Genomic DNA, 19,265 nt, shown 5'->3' with positions numbered 1-19,265 from the left:
AAATTAAATTTTTTAAAATTTGGCTGCCATTTTTATTAAAGTCAATATGCTAGGTTCTATAAGAAATCACAAATGAGTAAGGCATGTTTCACACCTTCAAGGAACCAACTTATTTATAATGGAAGATTGAAGACCTCTGATATCTACTAGAAGTACAAAATATTAGAGGAATGTAAAGGGAAAAGTATATTCTAACACAAAATGCAGGCAAGTCTTATAATGAGATGCATTTTGGACTAGACCTTGAAGAACATACAGAATTTTGATGAAGAGAGCTAAGGACATGTAAGTCAGTGGTTCAGTATTGAGTACTCCTGTGTGGTAAAATGCAGGGTTTTAATTTAAAAAATAGAAAGTGATATCCCCTGTGTTTGAAGTATAAGATGCATGAAAGAAAGAGCTAACAAAGTATGAATTCAATTTGTGGGAACCTGGCAATCATACAAAGGGTTTTGGACTTTGTTCAGTGGATGATAGGATTCCATCAAAAAGTCTTGGAATCATAGATGTGTCATGGTCAAAGCAGCTCTCTCTTTTCTTCTCCTTTTTATTTCATAAAAAATACTTCATCTCTGTCCTGGAAATGGGCTAGATCCTGGGAATCTAGAGATTAATAAGATGTGGCATCTTCTCTGACAGAATGGTAGTGAGAGAGATTAATTATAGTGAGGTATTAAGGATGGCTTAGGGAAGAATTAGAGATATGTTTTAAAATTATTCAGATAAAGCAAGATATACTTGAGCATAAACTATGGTAATGAGAATGGAAATAGTGAAGTGAATTTGAGTCATATTTAAGAGACATATTTGGTAGAACTTTGCATCTGGTTATTATTTCAGCTGAGGGAAGGGCAAGAGGTAAAGACACTTGTTGCAATTTAGAAAGTTAGGATATTATTTTCCCAGGGAAACTGAGAGGAAGAAAGCTTTGGGGATAGTTCAAGTTCATTTTGCTATACTCTCCCTCAGGCTAACTGTGAAATATCCTGGTAAAACTATACTAGCCAGTATTAAAAATTATAGATCCCATATGTAGAAGAGAGGTCCAGGCTGTTGTAGATATGAGAGTTATTCCATAGAAGTAATGATTGACCTATAGGAATGGTTGACATAATCAAAAGGGAGAATGAAAAAGGTCAATGATAGATCTGTCAGTTATGACCTCATCAAAAGGCAGGTGAAGGGGGATCCCTCGGTGGCTCAGCAATTTAGCGCCTGCCTTTTGCCCAGGGCGTGATCCTGGAGTCCTGGGATTGAGTCCTGCATCTGGCTCCCTGAGTGGAGCCTGCTTCTCTCTCTGCCTGTGTCTCTGCCTCTCTCTCTCTCTCTCTGTCTCTCATGAATAAATAAATAAAAATCTAAAACAAAAAAAAAGGCAGGTGAAAAAGAGGAGCCCTCAAAGAAATAGAGAATGACCAATTGAAGAAGAAGAAATGATCAAGATGGTTTGAGTCATGGAGTTGAAAGAGGAAACTAAGATGGACTAGTTGAGGATCTAAAGTTGCAATGGAGTAAATAGGATGAGGAATGGGAGAAGCCATTTAGATTCAGAGGTTAAGAACTTTTTTGTGACCTTGAGAATTGCTTCAGTAATTGACACATAAACTTACATATAATGGATCTATAATGCAAAGTAAGACTTCATAAATTAATTGGTGGCTAGAATTTGAGACCCAACTTGGGTCAAGGTGAATTAGTATATAACACAACCAGTCTGTGTAGTGTGGATTTATGGTTGGCTGCAAAGGAATGGGAACAAAGAAAATGAAAGATTGTTAGGAATTTTATGAATCTTCCCTACTTTCTTCCTATAGACATTATTTGATGAAGGCTGGCATCAAATTCGTCTCTTAGTAACAGAACAAGATGTAACTCTGTATATTGATGATCAACAAATTGAAAACAAGCCCTTACATCCAGTTTTAGGGATCTTCATCAGTGGGCAAACTCAAATTGGAAAGTATTCTGGGAAAGAAGAAACCGTTCAGGTGGATAAGTAATGATTAGCTTTTTTCATTATATAAAGTGAGCTTTTGCTGTCTTTTGTGATAGTATTTATCACATTTAATTAAGTAGTTAACTGAATTATTGATTCCTTTAAGTTAATAAAAATGGTCAGTTTATAAGTGGAATTGTGTGTTTGTGTGTATGAAAATGCAAAATTAGACTTAATAGATTTTGTAGGAATTCTTAGAAAAATGTTCCCCTGGGTTCAGGGTAGAATTCTACATTCATATGAAACATTAATTTCATATTACCCAGGAGAAGCATAGATTAAATAATGAACTTGAAAAAGAGAATGTGATTAGAGCTTTGAGTTGGGAGCTATAAAATTTCTCTGCAGCTGTGAGGTTACAATCAGATTAATGAATTTCAGGATTTACTTCTTAAACAAAGCTGTTACTTTTTTGATATTTTTAAAAACTGGAGTATCTATCTGTGGATTGGGAAATGTGTTATAAAAAGCCATTTCTTGAACAATCCGTTATTTGAAGAGGTGTGCTTTACCACTTTCTATCAAGGGAAGATTACATGTTCAAATTATACACATGGTTTCTATATTTTAATGTTACATGTCAGAATGTAGTAAATATTTAAATAGCAATAGGTACTTGGACTACTCATCACACAACACTCCATGCCAGCAACTAAATTTTTTTGTAATCAGAAATGTAGAGATTTAGGATACATGCAGAAAGCCTGGGAAGGCTTGTAAGTGTCCTAGGAAATGCTCTTTAGACTAGCGCTTGATACAGAGATGCTAAAAAAGCTCCAATGTGTTCCTGAAGGAAATTAGAGGTTTGTTTTTGGTGCTAGGGTTTTCCTTATGACCCTATTTCCATATTTCCTTATGTGAATGCATCACATCTTTAAACTGTATGTTAGGTATTCAAATTTAGTATTGCTAATATTTAGCTAAGTGCTATGATTTAAACCTTACATGACTGCTGATGTAGTTGGGTCATTCTTAATACACAGTTACCTTGGGCCTCAATTTTAACTTGATGGGGTTTATGTCCTAGTTTGATGTCCAGAAGTTGCGAATCTACTGTGACCCAGAACAGAACAACCGAGAGACAGCATGCGAGATTCCTGGATTTGTGAGTAGCATAGATTGTTTTTCCTCAAGTGTTGCTTCAGTATTTTAGGAGCAATAAATAAAAGATAATATGTGAGCCTTCATTTGATATGCAGAATTAATTTGTTAATTGTCAGTGTAAATAAAGTTACAATGATTAAGACATATTTTGAGGTTCATAATTGAAATAAAAGAATAATGTTATCAGTGTGCAAGTGTGAATGGAAGAGTACAAGGAAATGTGTTTTCATACCTCAGTGTGATGTTTCTGGTATTCAAATGAAGCAGGGCTGGACCTGCTCTAGAAAAACGTAGAATTCTTGTTTGAATATCTGGAGTGTAAAATACATTTCTATGCTTACTTAATTAAATATGTGGACAGAATACCCTACATAGCACCATTCTAAAGAGCAGGAAATGATTCATTTTCCTGTCCACCAGCACATTTTCTCAAACTATTATGAATATATAGGTTTCTTTTGGTTCTTGTTTCCTAAAGAAGATTTTCTCGTATTTTTAGGATATAAGAAACTTTCTATTTATGTAGCCATTTTGATTAATTAATCAAAGAAGGATAAAATTAAAAGCTAAAGTGTTAGAGATGTTAGAAGGAAAATGTTAGAATCTTAAAATGTTAGAAGGAAAAAATTAAAAGCTAAAATGTTAGAGTCTGATTATATATGTGTGCTTGCAGGGTGGGGGGTGTGTGTGTGTGTGTGATCATGATCCTTTTTCCCTTGGACAGAAAAAGAAAGGTATATTTTTGTAAGGCAAAAAGGGTAGAACATCGTAAAACTTTTTGCGGTGTGAATTCCCAGTGACATTTGAGTTCACGCCATAGTTCTTTTAGTTTATAAAGTCATACTACCATCTTTTTTCCTATCAAACTGAATAACCTACAAATCCACATGTACTGAAACCTTGAGGATGTAGAGCAATGCATTTAAGGGTTCTATAATAATATCAACCATGGAACCTTTTAGAGATGATTCATTCTTGGTGTTTTAGAGAGGTAGTTGTTTAAACACTAGAACTTTTATTTCAGATACTTATAACTTGAAATACAGATCTCTAAACTCCTAAAAGTATTAATACATTATTACATTCTGAGAGTCCATTTTATATGCTGTATGTATGTATTGATATTTCTGCATCAATGTTATGATGTGAGCATTACCCTCCTACATCCTAAAAACAGGATTAGATGGTAGAGTTTGAGTTCTCACATTACTTTTTTTGTGTTTTTATGTCTCCTTCCTTACTCTTAGGTGTGACTGCATGTAGCTTGTTAACTTTTCCATCTTTAGTCCCATGTTCTCATTTTGTGATCTAATTTGTTATTGTTTGGATTATTAACCTATATAAGATCAGGTATTTAGTAAGAAGCAAATTGTTTAGTGAGGAGGTCTCCTAAAGTAATATGCAGAAAATTTAATGCATGAAATTTGTGACTTTCTTAGATGTGTTTTGGCTTTTTCTCCTGGTTTTTAAAAGATTTCCAGAAAGTTCAAGAGAGTGCACAAAACTCACCGTGGGTTATTTTTGCTCCTGGGTGGCCATTATACCAAGCAGCTTTGGCATTTCCATTTCCTTGTTCTTCTCTTCATCATTGTTCATGTCCTTTATCCTACAGTAAATGTCGTCATAATGTGTATCAATGTCTTTTTTTTTAGGAGAATTGCACATAAATGGTTAGCTCTTGCTGGTTTTGATAGTTCATGTATCTAGAACCTGGGCAATGAAATATCTATAAATTAGGTAGATAATTTAGAAATTTAAAGCATCTTTTAAAACACATTCATTGTTTTTCTTTCAGAATGGCGAGGTAGGCCTGGAAACTATTATTCTCCTTAAGGTAGTATTTGTCTTGTTGGACTGTTTAGCTTCTTTCCATTAACTGGTAAGTACATTACACAAACAGAACTCATTTTTATGTAGTTTGAGTATATTTAGTTTTCATAGCTTTTTTTGTGATTCAGAATGTCTTACCGGATTGTGCTAAATCAAATCGGAAAGTAGATGTGAGACATCTTTATCGTTTCACGTTTATGTGCAGACACATACACATACCTGTGTACACATGCATGTTTGTGTGGCTTTCCGTGTTTGTTGTTTATTTCCATTATTTCTCTGTAGTGCCTTAATGGTCCCAGTGATGTCGGCTCAACTCCAGCTCCCTGTGTTTGTCCTCCGGGAAAACCAGGACTGCAGGGTCCCAAGGTGAGTAATGCCTAATGCTCTTTTTTAAAAAACACACAAGAGCCAAGCAAATGCACAAAATTCCTAGTCGCCATTGACCCTGTTGTGAAATTTCTACGTGATGCCTTAGAATAGTTTAAAAGCTGAGTTTTAGTGATTTTTTTTTAAAGGGTATTCCATTCTGTACTTGCCTTTGAACCTAGAACTGACACCCCTGGCCCACAGTAAAGTGAGAGAGTGTTATTAGTTCCTTTTCTGGTTTGTCTGTTTCCCCCCAAACATTGCTGCCAGATTCCCAGAAAGATACTTCCTTACAACCTTGTAACAGATGAAGAAACCGTGTTTGTTGAGATATGTTCTAAATCCTTAGTTTGTCAAAATGATTTTCAGATAGAAAAATAAAGTAGAAATATTAAAGTTGACTTCAGTGTTATTTTTGAAGTCTAATTCTAAAGATAGAGGCATATATATTTTTTAATTGTACTTAATCATGTAATAATTACTTTGGGGAGTATGTTCATTAGTCATGTTCATATGTGTACATGTTCCAGTTGCATAGATTAATTTGTATGTATATATTTTGTGGGTATGTGTATATAAACATTTACATATTTGTGTATACATTTTTATATGATTGGAACCATGGTGTGCATACCATTTTATAACTAGTTACTTGGTATATAATGAAATAGTCTGAATATGTTTCTATGCCATTAAATATGAATGACTGTTTTTAAATTGATACTTATTGCGGAGTCACTTAGACCCAGCCTGATACTGAGATGTTAAGTGATTTGTCTACTATACATGAATCTTGTTCATTTTTTTTAAAAAAGACTGATTTATTTATTTGAGAGAGAGAGAGAGTACGCATGAGCCAGGATAGTGGTGGGGAAGGGAGAGGGAGAGAGAAAATCTTAAGCAGGCTCCATGCTAGAGCACTCAGCCCAACATAGGACTTGATCTCATGACCCTGAGATCATGACCTGAGCCAAAATCAAGTCATTCACTTAACCGACCAAGCCACCTGGGGCGCCCCTAAATCTTATTCATTTAATACTATCTTAAAATATCACTTAAATAAAAATAATGTCTAACTTGGAAGCAGGTATGATGTCCTAACCAAAAAGAGTATTTTACATAATCATTTATTGCTTGAGGTGACCAAGCAATAATTATTAATTTTTGTTAACATGAATTTTGAAATATGAATTATAAAGTTCATTTAGGTGGAATTTCCTTAGTGTTTCAGTCACTATGAAAATTTTAGCTTTTAAACTGCTCATCTAAGATAATTTATTTCTTCCTACCTTTCATTCATGTTTCTTCTGTCCATTTTTATGTGATAGCTCATGGCCTGTTTCAGACTTAGCATCAAAATCAAGAAAGAAATGTAATTTAAGAAATAAAAGTGTACATTCACTATTTCATTCGCAGTAAATCTATTTGGCTTAGAATTTGACTTTAGTATATTATAATCAATTTACTCTTATAAACTATTTTTATATTGCATTTAGGAAAGTTAATCCAGGTGTTCTTTGTTCTTTATAAAGTAATTACATGTTATTTTGGGTGCTTTTACATAAAGGAGAAATACCTTTAGGATAGGATACTCCTAGGAGAATATACCTTGTAAAACAACTTGGTATGATCTACCAGCAGACTTCTTTTTAAAACATATACACACACGCACACACACACATATATATATAGCTTATTCAACTTGGACTATTATACATAAAATGATTTAATCTGTGAGAGATATAATACAGAAATCAAATTTGCATAATGTCTGATCTCTCAAAGGCCCCAGTGCTTTTCTGACTCCCAAGGAAGTTCAGGCCACCCCCAGGGTCTCTAAAGGGCTGTCCACTTTTGTGAGGCATCAGATACCTCTGATGTTTTCTGAACCTTTATTAGTGGTCTGTTAGGTGTCTTGTATGTTCATGTATGTTCCTACAGCAGATTTTAAGCACACCCTTTGTCTTATCTGATTAAGGCTTCTGATACCCAGTATTTCCAAGTTTAATGTGTTCCTCATTTTCTTTTCTTAGTCATAATCTCATGCTATTGCCACCTACCACTTTAAGTGAAATTGCAGTTTTCCACCAATCTTCAAATTGGCGTGCCTTCTTGATCTGCTTTCCATTTTCTTCAGAAAATCTGGCCAGAGGACAGGAACACACACACACTCTTCCATCTTTTTAGTGCTCTTTCCCCTGGAGGTGGTTCCTTACCCACATCAGGGACCTTTATGTGAAAAACAGAATCCCTAGCAACCCTCTGAGTTTTATTTCCTTTAGAGAATCTCTGGCTTGGGGAATTAACAGGGTTTTAATTAGATTAACAGAACTGAAACTAAAACAGATGAAGCAATTTTCCTATAGATCCAACTGAGATTTATTGGCCATTTTTATTAGACGTTCTCTGGAAAGTTTTGCGGATGTCCATCAAAAAGCGTTACCTGGGAAGAATAGATCTAGTCTTCCTATTAGCCAGAAATAGAGATCTGGGAGCTGAGAGTCAAGTCCTCAGACTGAAACAGGAGAAATTCCTATGGATGGTTGGGTCAGAGCTTATTCAAAAATAAAATCATTGGTTTAAAATTCTCTGTTTCCAAAAGATGTGACAACCCTATGGGAAAACGAGGTCAAGTTAATGATGGTATCCTATACATAGACTTAACATGGCATTGTAACTCTACAATAAGCATAGAAAAAAAAATATATTCATTCCTGGATTATAAGTTCCTTGAAGAATAGTTAATTCATTTTGTATCCCTAATGTCAAACAGAGGGAGTGATCAAATTAATAAATCTGTTGGAATAATTTTATATGCACGCACTTCACAATGAAGGTTAATACAAATTAAGTTCTCCTTTGGGTTTCCAGTGTCTGACACAGTGCTTAATGGTAATGGTTTTTTTATTTAATGAATCATGAAATCATAGAAAAAATGATTCACCTCTCTTTCCGGTTAACCTATATGGGATGCCTTTGTTGTGACATGCAAGATCCAGGCAATCCCCTGGATTTACCAACTCCCCTTTCAAAAGACCTTTGCTGGCAAATGGCAGCTTCTTCCCCCACTTTAGCCATCCTAGGAACATTTGTGGAAACAAGCTACTCACATTTGTTCTAACCTTGGTGTTAGATCTTTTATTTCAGAAGTGGAAAGAAGGCATTTTTCTTTTTTTAGGAAGGAACAATTTCTATTTTTTTTTAAAGATTTTATTGATTTATTCATGAGAGACAATGAGAGAGAGAGGCAGATACATAGGCAGAGGGAGAAGCAGGCTTCATGCAGGGAGCCTGATATGGGACTCGATTCTGGGACTCCAGGATCATGTCTTGAGCTGAAGGCAGATGCTTAACCGCTGAGCCACACAGGTGTCCCAGAAGGAACAATTTCTCACTAATCCTTTTCTCTGAAATGCCACTCTCTCTGCAACTGTATCTCTGTTGATGTCCTTTGCTTCACCCTCAAGATACTACCATTAGAGATTCATTCAGGCTATCAAAGTAACCTCTGGTTAAATACAAAAGCCTTTGGAAAATTTCAGGGCATTCACATTTTTATGTTAATTTTCCCAGACTAAGTGGATTCCTTCTAGCCTGAGAGAGTGGGTGTTTGAATTTTGAGGGAGGGAAGAGGTTGTGTTTAGGCAAGACCTAAGAATAGGTCTTAGGTCAGTTACTCCTGCAGAGGGTAGCATGAAGCACAAGGAGTTTTGAGAAGAGGGCTTGAACACTTGGGAATTGGGCTTAGCTGGAGAGTTCCAAAGACATTTGTTTCAGATGAGCAATTGCAGATATTAGCTTGCTCTTGCAAGCACAAATGTTTCTTACTCTGATTATTCATATTTACACTACTTGAGAGGCCATATTCAGAGATGTTTTAGCTTAGTCCATGACATTTCCACTCCTGTCAACAACTCAAAAATCCTGTGGCATGAGTTCAATTCAACATAAGTAAGTATTGCTTTTCGGCTGAACACATAGTTTTTTTAAAATTCAAAATGTGGAAATGTTTCAACTAAATTAGCAGAAAGTGGATTGGGAATTTAGTCACAGTTGTACAATAATAGGGCCTATGTCTCATTTAATGTATTTGGAAATTGTTTTCTCTGTTAAATTTGCTAACAGTCCCCAGGTCTGGTTCTAATCAGTATATGCATTTTAATGTGGGCAGGGTTGTAGTGTGCAGGAGTGTGGACTCTGGAACTGAATTGGCTGAGTTCAAGTGCCATCTCCACTACTGCTGTGGGACCTTGAGCAAGTGACCTAACCTTCTGGGCCTCGGTTTTCCTATATAGGGGCCTCATTTTTCCTATATAAAAAAATGGGAATAATAAAATCACTTGCTGCCTGGGATTATTATGAGAATTATGTAATTTAGCATATGTAGATCTTTTATGGCAGTGCTTAGCATACAATAAACGATAAAGATTGAGCATTAGCTTTTTTAAATTTTTTTGTATATTTTTTATTGGAGTTCGATTTGCCAACATATAACACCCAGTGCTCATCCCGTCAAGTGCCCTTCTCAGTGCCTGTCACCCAGTCACCCCATCCCCCCGCCCACCTCCCCTTCCACCACCCCTGGTTCGTTTCCCAGAGTTAGGAGTCTCTCATGTTTTGTCGCCCTCTCGGATATTTCCCACTCATTTTTTCTCCTTTCCCCTTTATTCCCTTTCACTATTTTTTATATTCCCCAAACGAATGAGACCATATAATGTTTGTTCTTCTCCAACTGACTGACTTCACTCAGCATAATACCCTCCCGTTCCATCCACGTTGAAGCAAATGGTGGGTATTTGTCATTTCTAATGGGTGAGTAATACTCCATTGTATACACAGACCACAGCTTCTTTATCCATTCATCTTTCGATGGACACCGAGGCTCCTTCCACAGTTTGGCTATTGTGGACATGAGCATTAGCTTTTATCACAGTAATACAAATTGAATTTTTATTTTGATTGGTCTTCTCTCCAAAATTAGTGTCTTACTTTATTTTCCCAATTGTATGGAAACAACATCAAACCTTCCTGAGTTTTTGCTAATTAGTAGGACAATAGTCAAAATAACCAGTAACATCTACCAGCAATAATAGAACCTGCAAACGAGATTATTTTCCCTCTTGAGCCTGTTCACCAGTGTTATGATCCTTTTGAAGTCACATTGGATTTATCTTGTGTATGATTTTTTCTGTCTTGGAAACTTAGTTTTTATTTATTTAAAATGTTGTTAATATGTTTTCTATCAGGTTTAATCTGATTGGTAGTGAAATGAAATAGGCCAGGCAAAAATTGGTGGAGGCAAGCTTTTAATGGGATGCACCCTCACTCTCAGGCGAGGTTCTATGGCCTGCAGAGGAGGGAGAAAGCGGGAAGTTGGGCAGAGAAATCGCCCCAAAGGGAGTACCTGTGAGCTTTTTAAATGGGGAGGGGTAAGGGGTTGTGTCTGTAAGGGGTGATAACTGCTTATGCCCTTATATGGGATCTGGGTAAGGTGTGGTTCAGGTTTCCTGCATAGGTCCTGTCTCCCCCTGATGATGTGTCCTTGGGTGGTCTGCTGGTGGTGGGAAAGTTCTGAGGTGGGGGTAACAAGGTGGAGGATCCACCACCATTTTGTTGGTGCCTCCTGATCCCCCCTGATCCCGCTGGCCCAACATTTCCTACTTTTATGCAGTGTTAAAACACAAACCTTGTATCTTGTACCAAAGGTGTAATTCCAGCATAATAGAGGATAAACCGTCTCATAATCATAATATCATAATAGAGGATAAACCCTCTCAGATCCTTTTGATATCCTAGGTTTTGCTGATAATTAATACTTTGCAAGTAAAGGGGGTCACTAGCAGGAAATTTGATTTAAAATAAATCAGTCGGCAAATATTTATTGAATCCCTGCTTGTACCCAGCATTGTCAGCCTTCCTCATCCCCTAAAAAAGAGAATATAAAGACCCTGTTTTCAGGAAATTTCAGTCCAAATGATAAATGAAGATAAATCAAGGGAAAACTGAGAAAACTCTACTTAATAAAAGATCGGTGATAGGAGCTGCTCTAGCGTTTCAAGAGAAAAAGGCATCCAGGAAAAAAGGAGTAATTGATTCTTTATTGGAAAAGGAAGAAAAACTTCTCACCAGGAGGAAAAAAAGTGATAGAATTTGTTGAAAGATAGCAAGTCTAATTTGAACATGGATAAAGGATGGCAGAGAGGCTAGAGATTAAGGTGATCCTCTCAAAAAAACTCTAACTGCCTTGAGAACCAGAATGTTACTCATTAATGCCAGGCTAACAGTGGAAGTTCTTAGGTTAAGATTATAAATTCTGTATCTTCAGTGAGACATGACATGTTTCAGCATTATTTTTCTCCCTGGATTTACAGTTATTCTTCATCTCTTTTAAAAATGACATTTCCATTCTTCTCAGCCTTTCCTCATGCTATGTCTCTTGGGCAGCTCCTAAGTAAAAAGCCCATCCCTCCTTCATTGGCCACTTAATGGAGTTCACATAGTTCTTTCTATTTACCATTTTATGTTTCAGGAACTAATCTCTCTAGCCAGTCACCTGAGGTAGTATTTCAGACCTGCAAATTTGGCTCTGTGAAAGTACACTTAGTATTGGTGTTCAGTTAACTTACAATTTTTGGGGTCCTGTGTGAATAATTTCTTGATATAAATAATGAATTATTGAGCTGAAATAAGTTGCCTGGTCTCTGTGCAGAAGTTTACTGATACTGATCACTGAGACTTCATGTTTTTAAGCAAGATGTCCCATGTGGCTCTCGTGGACTCAGCAATAGATTAATATGATATTAATTGTGAAGTAGTTTTATAATTAAATTATACAAAACCCTCACCTCACAAATAATGTTGCTTTCATTGCTTTTTTCATGGGTGGTAACCATCCAAATGGTCAGTACTGGCCATTGGGCAACATACTAGAATTCCATAGATTGTGCCTGGGCTCATTGTCATGTCATGGAATAACGTTCTTTGGATATCCTTGGTTTGTGGAAACAAAGGTCATTTATTCATTTCTTTAGGTATTACATGTGTTCAAGGACTATGGAAGTTGGGCAAAGTTGTTTGGTTTGGGCCTCTCTCTCATATAAATATTTAGATTTAAAAATTTTAACATTAAAATAAGGTTATAAATATAGTCAAAGAGACACATTAGACTAAAAGAAATGACCATTATGCAGGTTTAAACTTGAGTCCTATGTGTAAGATCGTATAGCCTGTGGACTTTTTTTTTAAAAAAAGAGATAATTGAAAATTGAATTATTATATCATAGGTCATTGATATTGGTAGTTTAACATTTAAAGTAGAATTAAATCTAAATAGAATAGAATTATGAAGGAAAGATGGCTATCACTGAGACCGTATTTGCTGTAACACTTCAGTTTGTTCAGAATTCTAAAAATGTATCCTGCCATAAGTACTGACATTTTTATTGGTGAAAAGTAGTTGTTATACCTGGTATGCTCACAGAGATAAATCATTGAAAATTTTACGTAAGAAAAAGTCTTTATTTGGTAATGTGGGCATTTAAAATATGCCATTATTTTTCTAACCCTATTTTGGGATGTCTGTTTTTTGTTTTGTTTTGTTTTGTTTTTTAAAAATACAAAGAGCTACAAATAATGGAATTGGCTTGAAACTTAAAAGGGCTCTGACAACCGCAGTGTGGTTGGTTTTGTATTGAGAAGTTCTTTTCCTTTCTAGGGTGAACCTGGACAGCCTGGGAACCCTGGCTACCCTGGACAATCTGGTCAAGATGGTAAGCCTGTGAGTACTGAAAGCTTAGTCATCTCCAGTACTGGGATTATGGTGTCAAAGTAGAAATTGCACTGGGCAAAGTTAAATAGGCAAGGAAGACTTTACTTAAGACTACTGTAATAGGGAGAGAAATTGAACTCTACTCACTGTAACAAAGAAAAGGGAGAGCCCTTGAGTGTTGGGATGAGCTAGTGGAAAAGTACTGGAGGACTTTAGCCAGTTGATAAATGGTATAGAGCAAATTGAGTTACCCTGACTTTGGCAGATGTTTTGCTCTGTGATTAGGCCATCTGTATTTGCTAGTTGGCAATCATCAAAGTTAGGGTACTGCCATCCCACAGAGACTGGAAGATCTGGGTACTTGACTTTCTAGATGGTTATATTTCAAAGAGATGGCTCCTAGGTCCTTGAGAAACACATTCTATGCTAGTTGTAAAACTGATAAGAAGCTTTTAAAAAGGTTTGCCACTCAAAGGGTCAGAGAAAGAATTTATAATTACAAATTATCTAGAGTAAATAAGAAAAGGGAGACAGGGGCTGAGAATCAGGAAGAATCCTGCCTGAAGTTTAGTTAAGAGGAGAGGAACGTTAAGCCTGGCTTGGTCAACAGAATCAGCATTCTAGTCACTTCATAGGTGAAATACTTGAAAATTGCATGCATCTTTGTTACATTTAAAAAGTTGTCCAGTAAGTACCAATGAATAGCTAGGTTCAGAAATCTTTTCCCTTCACATTGTGGAAGTTTTCAAGTTAAAAATCTTTTTAAAAGAGATATTTCTTAAGGATATATATGCGCTAGAATATACTTATAATCTGAAAAAAATAATATACTCTAAGTTTCAAGAGAAATTTAAGAACATTTTTGAATTAAGAAAACTTAAAGCAAAGGCACTTAAAGCATTCTAGGCAGATATTTTCAGGTAGTTCAGTTCTCAACATGTTCATAAAAGTAAACATTAGGAATTTGACTTTAAATGTTAAATAATTGTCACCAAAAAAGTATTTTCTAAGAGACTCATTTTTTAAGAGTGAAAGTGAAGGGGTGCTGACGGAGGGAGAGAATCTTAAGCAAGCTCCATACCCAGCATGGAGCCGGACACAGGGCTTGATCTCACAATCCTGGGATCATGATCTGAGCTGAAATCAAGAGTTGGATACTTAACTGACTGAATCACCCAGGTGCCTCTAAGAGATTTTCTTTATCATGAGACATTAATCTCTTGCCATGAAGGATGGGAAGGTTTGTATTGTGAGCCAGTAATGTTTAAAGAATAAGGGAAACACAGCCCAATGTTAAACCATCAGTACCCCAACCATCACGATACAAGAGCTTGTTAGTCTCTGAGAGAGGTTTGCTGACAAATTTAATTTGAAAATACAGCCAACTTTTGAAGAAGTAGTGATGTGCTGCGGCCTTTTATACTAGTGTTGTGTGGGAAAAGCGTTAAATATACAGATGAACCTCTCTAGAGAGAGACTGTCAAAGAAGGGAGCCTGCAGAGGTTTCAAGATGATGACCAAACAAAGCTGTAGAGAGCTAAGGAGCTGCTGGGTGATTGGGGCAGTGCTGCTCAACTGACCCACCTGACTGCATTCTCCATGTACATTCTACATGGCAATGCATTTGGGAATTTTGAGATAGGAAGTGACTTGACTTGGATTATATTTTAGAAAGATAAAGACAAATACCAAGTGGAGAGTAGATTATTTTCTATTGGATTTGGGTATTTTCGATTCGATTCGAGTATTTTGGAATGGATTTGAGGATTTTCTATTCCATTTGAGTATTTTCGATTCGAATCAAGTTTTTTTGATTTGATTCGAGTATTTTCGATTCGATTTGAGAAATTTCTATTCCATTCGAGTAGGGCAAGAGTGGAAGCAGGAGATCATGTGGGAGGTTATTTCAGGTTTTTTTTTAAAGATTTTATTTATGAGAGACGTAGAGGGAGAAGCAGGCAGAGGGGAATCCATTGTGGGACTCAATCCCAGGACCCCAGGATCACGACCTGAGCCAAAGGCAGATGCTCAACCACTGAGCCACCTGGCATCCCTATTTCAGGGTTCTAAAGAAGAAATAAACATGGCTTGGACTAGAGCTATATGGTAAAAGGGAAGATATGTGGTCATATTCTGGATTATTTTTTTAATGTAAAGCTGGTCAGAATTGGTGTCAAATTAGATGTGAGGCATGAATCAGGGAAGACTTGGAGGATCTTTGTGTGAACAGCACACTGAGCCGGACAGCAGTGGGGGGAGTATGTCTTGTTGTTTCCTAGGATGCTGGAGAGAGGAATCTTGAGTTCAGGGATGTGTTTGAGAATGAAAATACACAGTTGGGACTTGTTAGCAATGTAGATTTATCTTTCCGAAGCCACCAGAGTGGATGAGATCATTTAGAGAGTGGACCACAGACAAATGGAGAAAGGAAGGGGGCAGTAGACCAAACCTTGGGCTGTCTTTAGAGGGAAAAAAGGGCAATGGTGCAGCCAAGGAAATTGGGAAAGAAAGACTGGTGAAGTGGGAGGAAAACCAGGAGAGAGTGGCATCCTGAAAGCGAGGTGAAGAAAGCATTTCAAGAAGGGAGTGCTCAATTGTGTCATTGTTGCTAAGATGTTGAGAAAAGTGAGCTCTATGCCTAGAACATTGGATTTGCTATATGGAGGTAGGGAGGCTCTTGATAAATGGGGATTAGGGAGGGTGGGTACAAAAGCTGAATTGAAATGGGCTCAAGAGAGAGTGTGAGATAAAATGATGACTGAATATAGAAGCTTTTTCAGAAGGGTAGAATGAGGATCAGATAAGTGGAGCAGTTGCATATTTAGGATGTGGAATAAAAAGGTCTTTTAAAAGATTGGATATGTTACAACATGTTTTTATGATGATGAAAATGAGGCAGAAGGAGAAAAAAATCACTGATTTGGGAGATAAGGGATATTTGCAGGAAGAAAATCCTTAGGTAGGTGGGAGGACATTGGTACAGTATGGACAGTTGAACCTTTATGTGGAGTAGGCCAAGCTGATAAATACAGAAGTGGCCAGGTAGTGATTTGTGGGAGAAAAGATGAAAAATTTATCAGACTGCTTCTATTTGAATTGAATGAAACAAAGAGGTTCTAAACCTAACACCTTTGCTATTATCCTTAACTCCTGTTACATGCCAACATTTTCCTTGTGGTTCCTTATATCCCATCCTTTTCTTACTTTAAAGTGCCTTGTGACTTGGTCGCATTCCCTCACTGCACCTCCTTCCTCCTACTGAACACTACCCCAGGCCCTGTGTAAGTTTTCTCCTGATCACAGTGGGTGGGAGGAGTTTTATAAACATGTCCCCTCCTCTTCCTGAAGACTTCTGTCCTGAGACCTGCTTTGTCTGTTATTGGCAGCTAGGGGACTGTCCTACTCCAAAGCAGATACACTTGATATACTGAAATGTCATCTGCTGGCACCTCATAAGGACATAGAGCTCCTCTGATGGTACTACTAAATTAGGCTTTTGTTTTTTTCTGTGGTGAAAAGTCCTGGGCAGTATATGGAGGTGAGTGGTGAGCAAGCCCTTCATAGGCCATCATTTCTAGTTTGCTTTTTTTTTCCTTCTTTTTAAATATTTTGCCATAACAAAGTACTATAAATTAGTTGTAATAAGCCTGATGCAGTAATCATGGATATTACTCTATGACTCTTATTTCAGCTATAATGGACTTGTTATCTCATCCTATTCCGTACATGTATATGTGTTTGTGTGTGTGATTTTATGTATAGACATAGGAGTAGCTATGTAGTACCTGATATTAGATGTTAGATGATATTGGGTACTATCTGATGTGAGAGAAAGAACAAACATCATAATGTCCACATCCTAATCTTAAGACCTGTGAATATGTTAGATTAGGAACTTTGTGTATATGATTAAATCAAGAATCTTGAGATGCAGGCAGAAATTTATCTGAGTGGCCCAGCATAATCACAAGGATCCTTACAGCAGGGAGGCAGGAGTGTCCAAGTCAGAGGAGGAGGTGTGATGACAGAAGCAGAGATCAGGATGAGGTGGCCATGAGCCAAGGCATATCATCAGCATCCAGAAGCTGGTGGAAGGGGAAGGAACACATCTTCCTCTAGAACCTTTAGAACGAATGTAGCCCCACTGACATCATGAATTTAGGTCCCTAAAAGCAGGTTGGATTTCTGACCTCCAGAATATAAGTATATATTGTTGTAAGCCATTATGTTTGGGATAATTTGTTACAGCAGCAATAAGAAACTGATTCACTAATGCAAATCCTATTTACCCAAAGGTATGACTCTTTTCCTAAATGTCTCCCTTTCCCTCTGTTTCTTTCTCTCTGTAGGAGATAGGAGGTTGGGTGGCCAGGCAGGAAGAGAAAGTGAGTCTAGGAGCCAGAACAGCTGAGGGTCATTAGCGTGTGTCCAGGGCCAGTGCACAGCGGGAGTGGGAAGGTGTGGGTGGAGTCTCTGGCTGGCGATTGAAGCCATCTGGACCAAGGAAACTTGGATGGAACAATTCGAAGGGAATTCTGCTTTGTTTGGATTTGGTTCTGTGCAATCCCCTTCAATAAGCAGTTTGAATCTCTTTCACATTATAACCAGGCCAAGTCAACTGAAGCTTTAAATAGGAAATTATTCCACTCTGGAGAAATACTAATTTTCATAAGGAAAATGCCTTCAAACAAAATTAAAGAGCTATTTTCAAATTCTTCCTCTCCTTTCTCATTTGTCTATCAGCTAAATGATTTCTATCAGCACTGTCTGAGCGTATTACTGTTTCACTATTCTATCATTATAGAAAGAGAAGCAGGGGAAATATTTATATATCCCACTAGGTAATTTGGAAAAGTATTATTAATAAAGGCATCATACTCTATAACATTGATTTTTTTAAAAATGAAGGCCATATATGAAAACATATAATAGACTATTTTATGATTTTGTAGAAGTTTATATTTTTGTAGTGCTTGTTTCTGTTTTCTGTCATTATTTAATTACTCTTTTTTTAAAATTTTTATTTATTTATGATAGTCACAGAGAGATAGAGAGGCAGAGACACAGGCAGAGGGAGAAGCAGGCTCCATGCACCGGGAGCCCGACGTGGGATTCGATCCACGGTCTCCAGGATCGCGCCCTGGGCCAAAGGCAGGCGCCAAACTGCTGCGCCAAACCGCTGCGCCACCCAGGGATCCCCTATTTAATTACTCTTTATGAACTAAAGTACTTTACTGGAACCAAAACCCTAGCTGGTTGTCAGAACTGGGGTTGTTCTGCCCATGCAGAGCATTGCTTTTAAAAGTTGTTTTGCTTTTGTGGGTCTCAGTTTCTTTGTCTGGAAAATGAGAGATGGTGCCAGATGAGGCCCACATTCTCTCCAGTGCTAATTTTCTAAGATTCCATGAAAGCTATTGTATTTACTAAAAGAGAAAGATAGGCTAGATTAAACCTGTCAGATTTTGGAGGTGGTTTTCTGTATCACTGGCCTTAGTTGACCTAGGAAGACTGATACCACACTGCTACCCATAGAGAGAAGAGTAGATTGGTCAATGGGCCGTAGTCCATGATGCAGTACTCCTCTTTGTCCCTGCCGTCCTCAGTGTACCCCTGTCTAGTCTAGAGATTCCAGAACATGCCTAGACTTCTTAGGAGGGTTAAATCTTACAGAAGTGATAGCACAGATGGGGAATTTCAAAGTTACATGATTTTATCAAACCACAAACAGAGAGGGGTGGAGCATGTTAGTAGGAGACGAAGCTGTGTAGATAGGAGGGAGAAAAGAGGGGAGATTGAGTAGAGTTCTTTAGGCCATTGTGATGACTTTGGCTTTTAGTTGGAGTGAACTCAGGAGCCACTGAGGGGTCTTGAGTAGAGGATTAATGTGATATAACTTATTTTTTAAAAAATTAAAAATTTTTAACTTCTGAGTTTAGAATAGAGTTTAGGTCAGTGAGGGCAAAAACCAAGGAGATCAGTCTGGAGGCTCTTGGAATAATAATCTAGGAGCAAAATGATGGCAGCTAATATCAGGATGGTAAGTAGTGAGGTGAGGAGAGCTTACTGACTTTCGGGGTGGGGGGGTATCTTGAAATTATTGCTGACAGGATTTGATGATATATACTACATGAGTTTGTAGGAGAGAAGTCAAAGGAGACTCTAGTGAGATGTGGAAGGATGTAAAGAAAAACTTGGGCA

At 37.2% G+C, this 19,265-nt stretch overlaps 1 protein-coding gene across 2 annotated transcripts in view; it reads left to right on the top strand.

Annotated features, from left to right (window-relative positions):
• The window catches only part of COL21A1 (collagen type XXI alpha 1 chain), a 167,786-nt gene that overhangs the window by 73,142 nt on the left and 75,379 nt on the right, over positions 1 to 19,265 (top strand). The window contains exons 6-10 of one of the 2 annotated variants that reach the window (XM_072734442.1): positions 1,815 to 1,988; positions 3,024 to 3,101; positions 4,896 to 4,904; positions 5,216 to 5,299; positions 13,014 to 13,076. In XM_072734442.1, coding sequence (XP_072590543.1) covers positions 1,815 to 1,988; positions 3,024 to 3,101; positions 4,896 to 4,904; positions 5,216 to 5,299; positions 13,014 to 13,076 — 408 coding nt within the window. Of the gene's footprint in view, positions 1 to 1,814; positions 1,989 to 3,023; positions 3,102 to 4,895; positions 4,905 to 4,980; positions 5,300 to 13,013; positions 13,077 to 19,265 lie in introns of those variants that run through there. The other variant, XM_072734439.1, reaches the window with a different exon arrangement.

This window comes from Vulpes vulpes, chromosome 1 (assembly GCF_048418805.1).
Source record: "Vulpes vulpes isolate BD-2025 chromosome 1, VulVul3, whole genome shotgun sequence".
In the NCBI taxonomy this organism is placed as follows: Eukaryota; Metazoa; Chordata; class Mammalia; order Carnivora; family Canidae; genus Vulpes; species Vulpes vulpes.
This window is presented reverse-complemented; position numbering and strand designations above follow the sequence as displayed.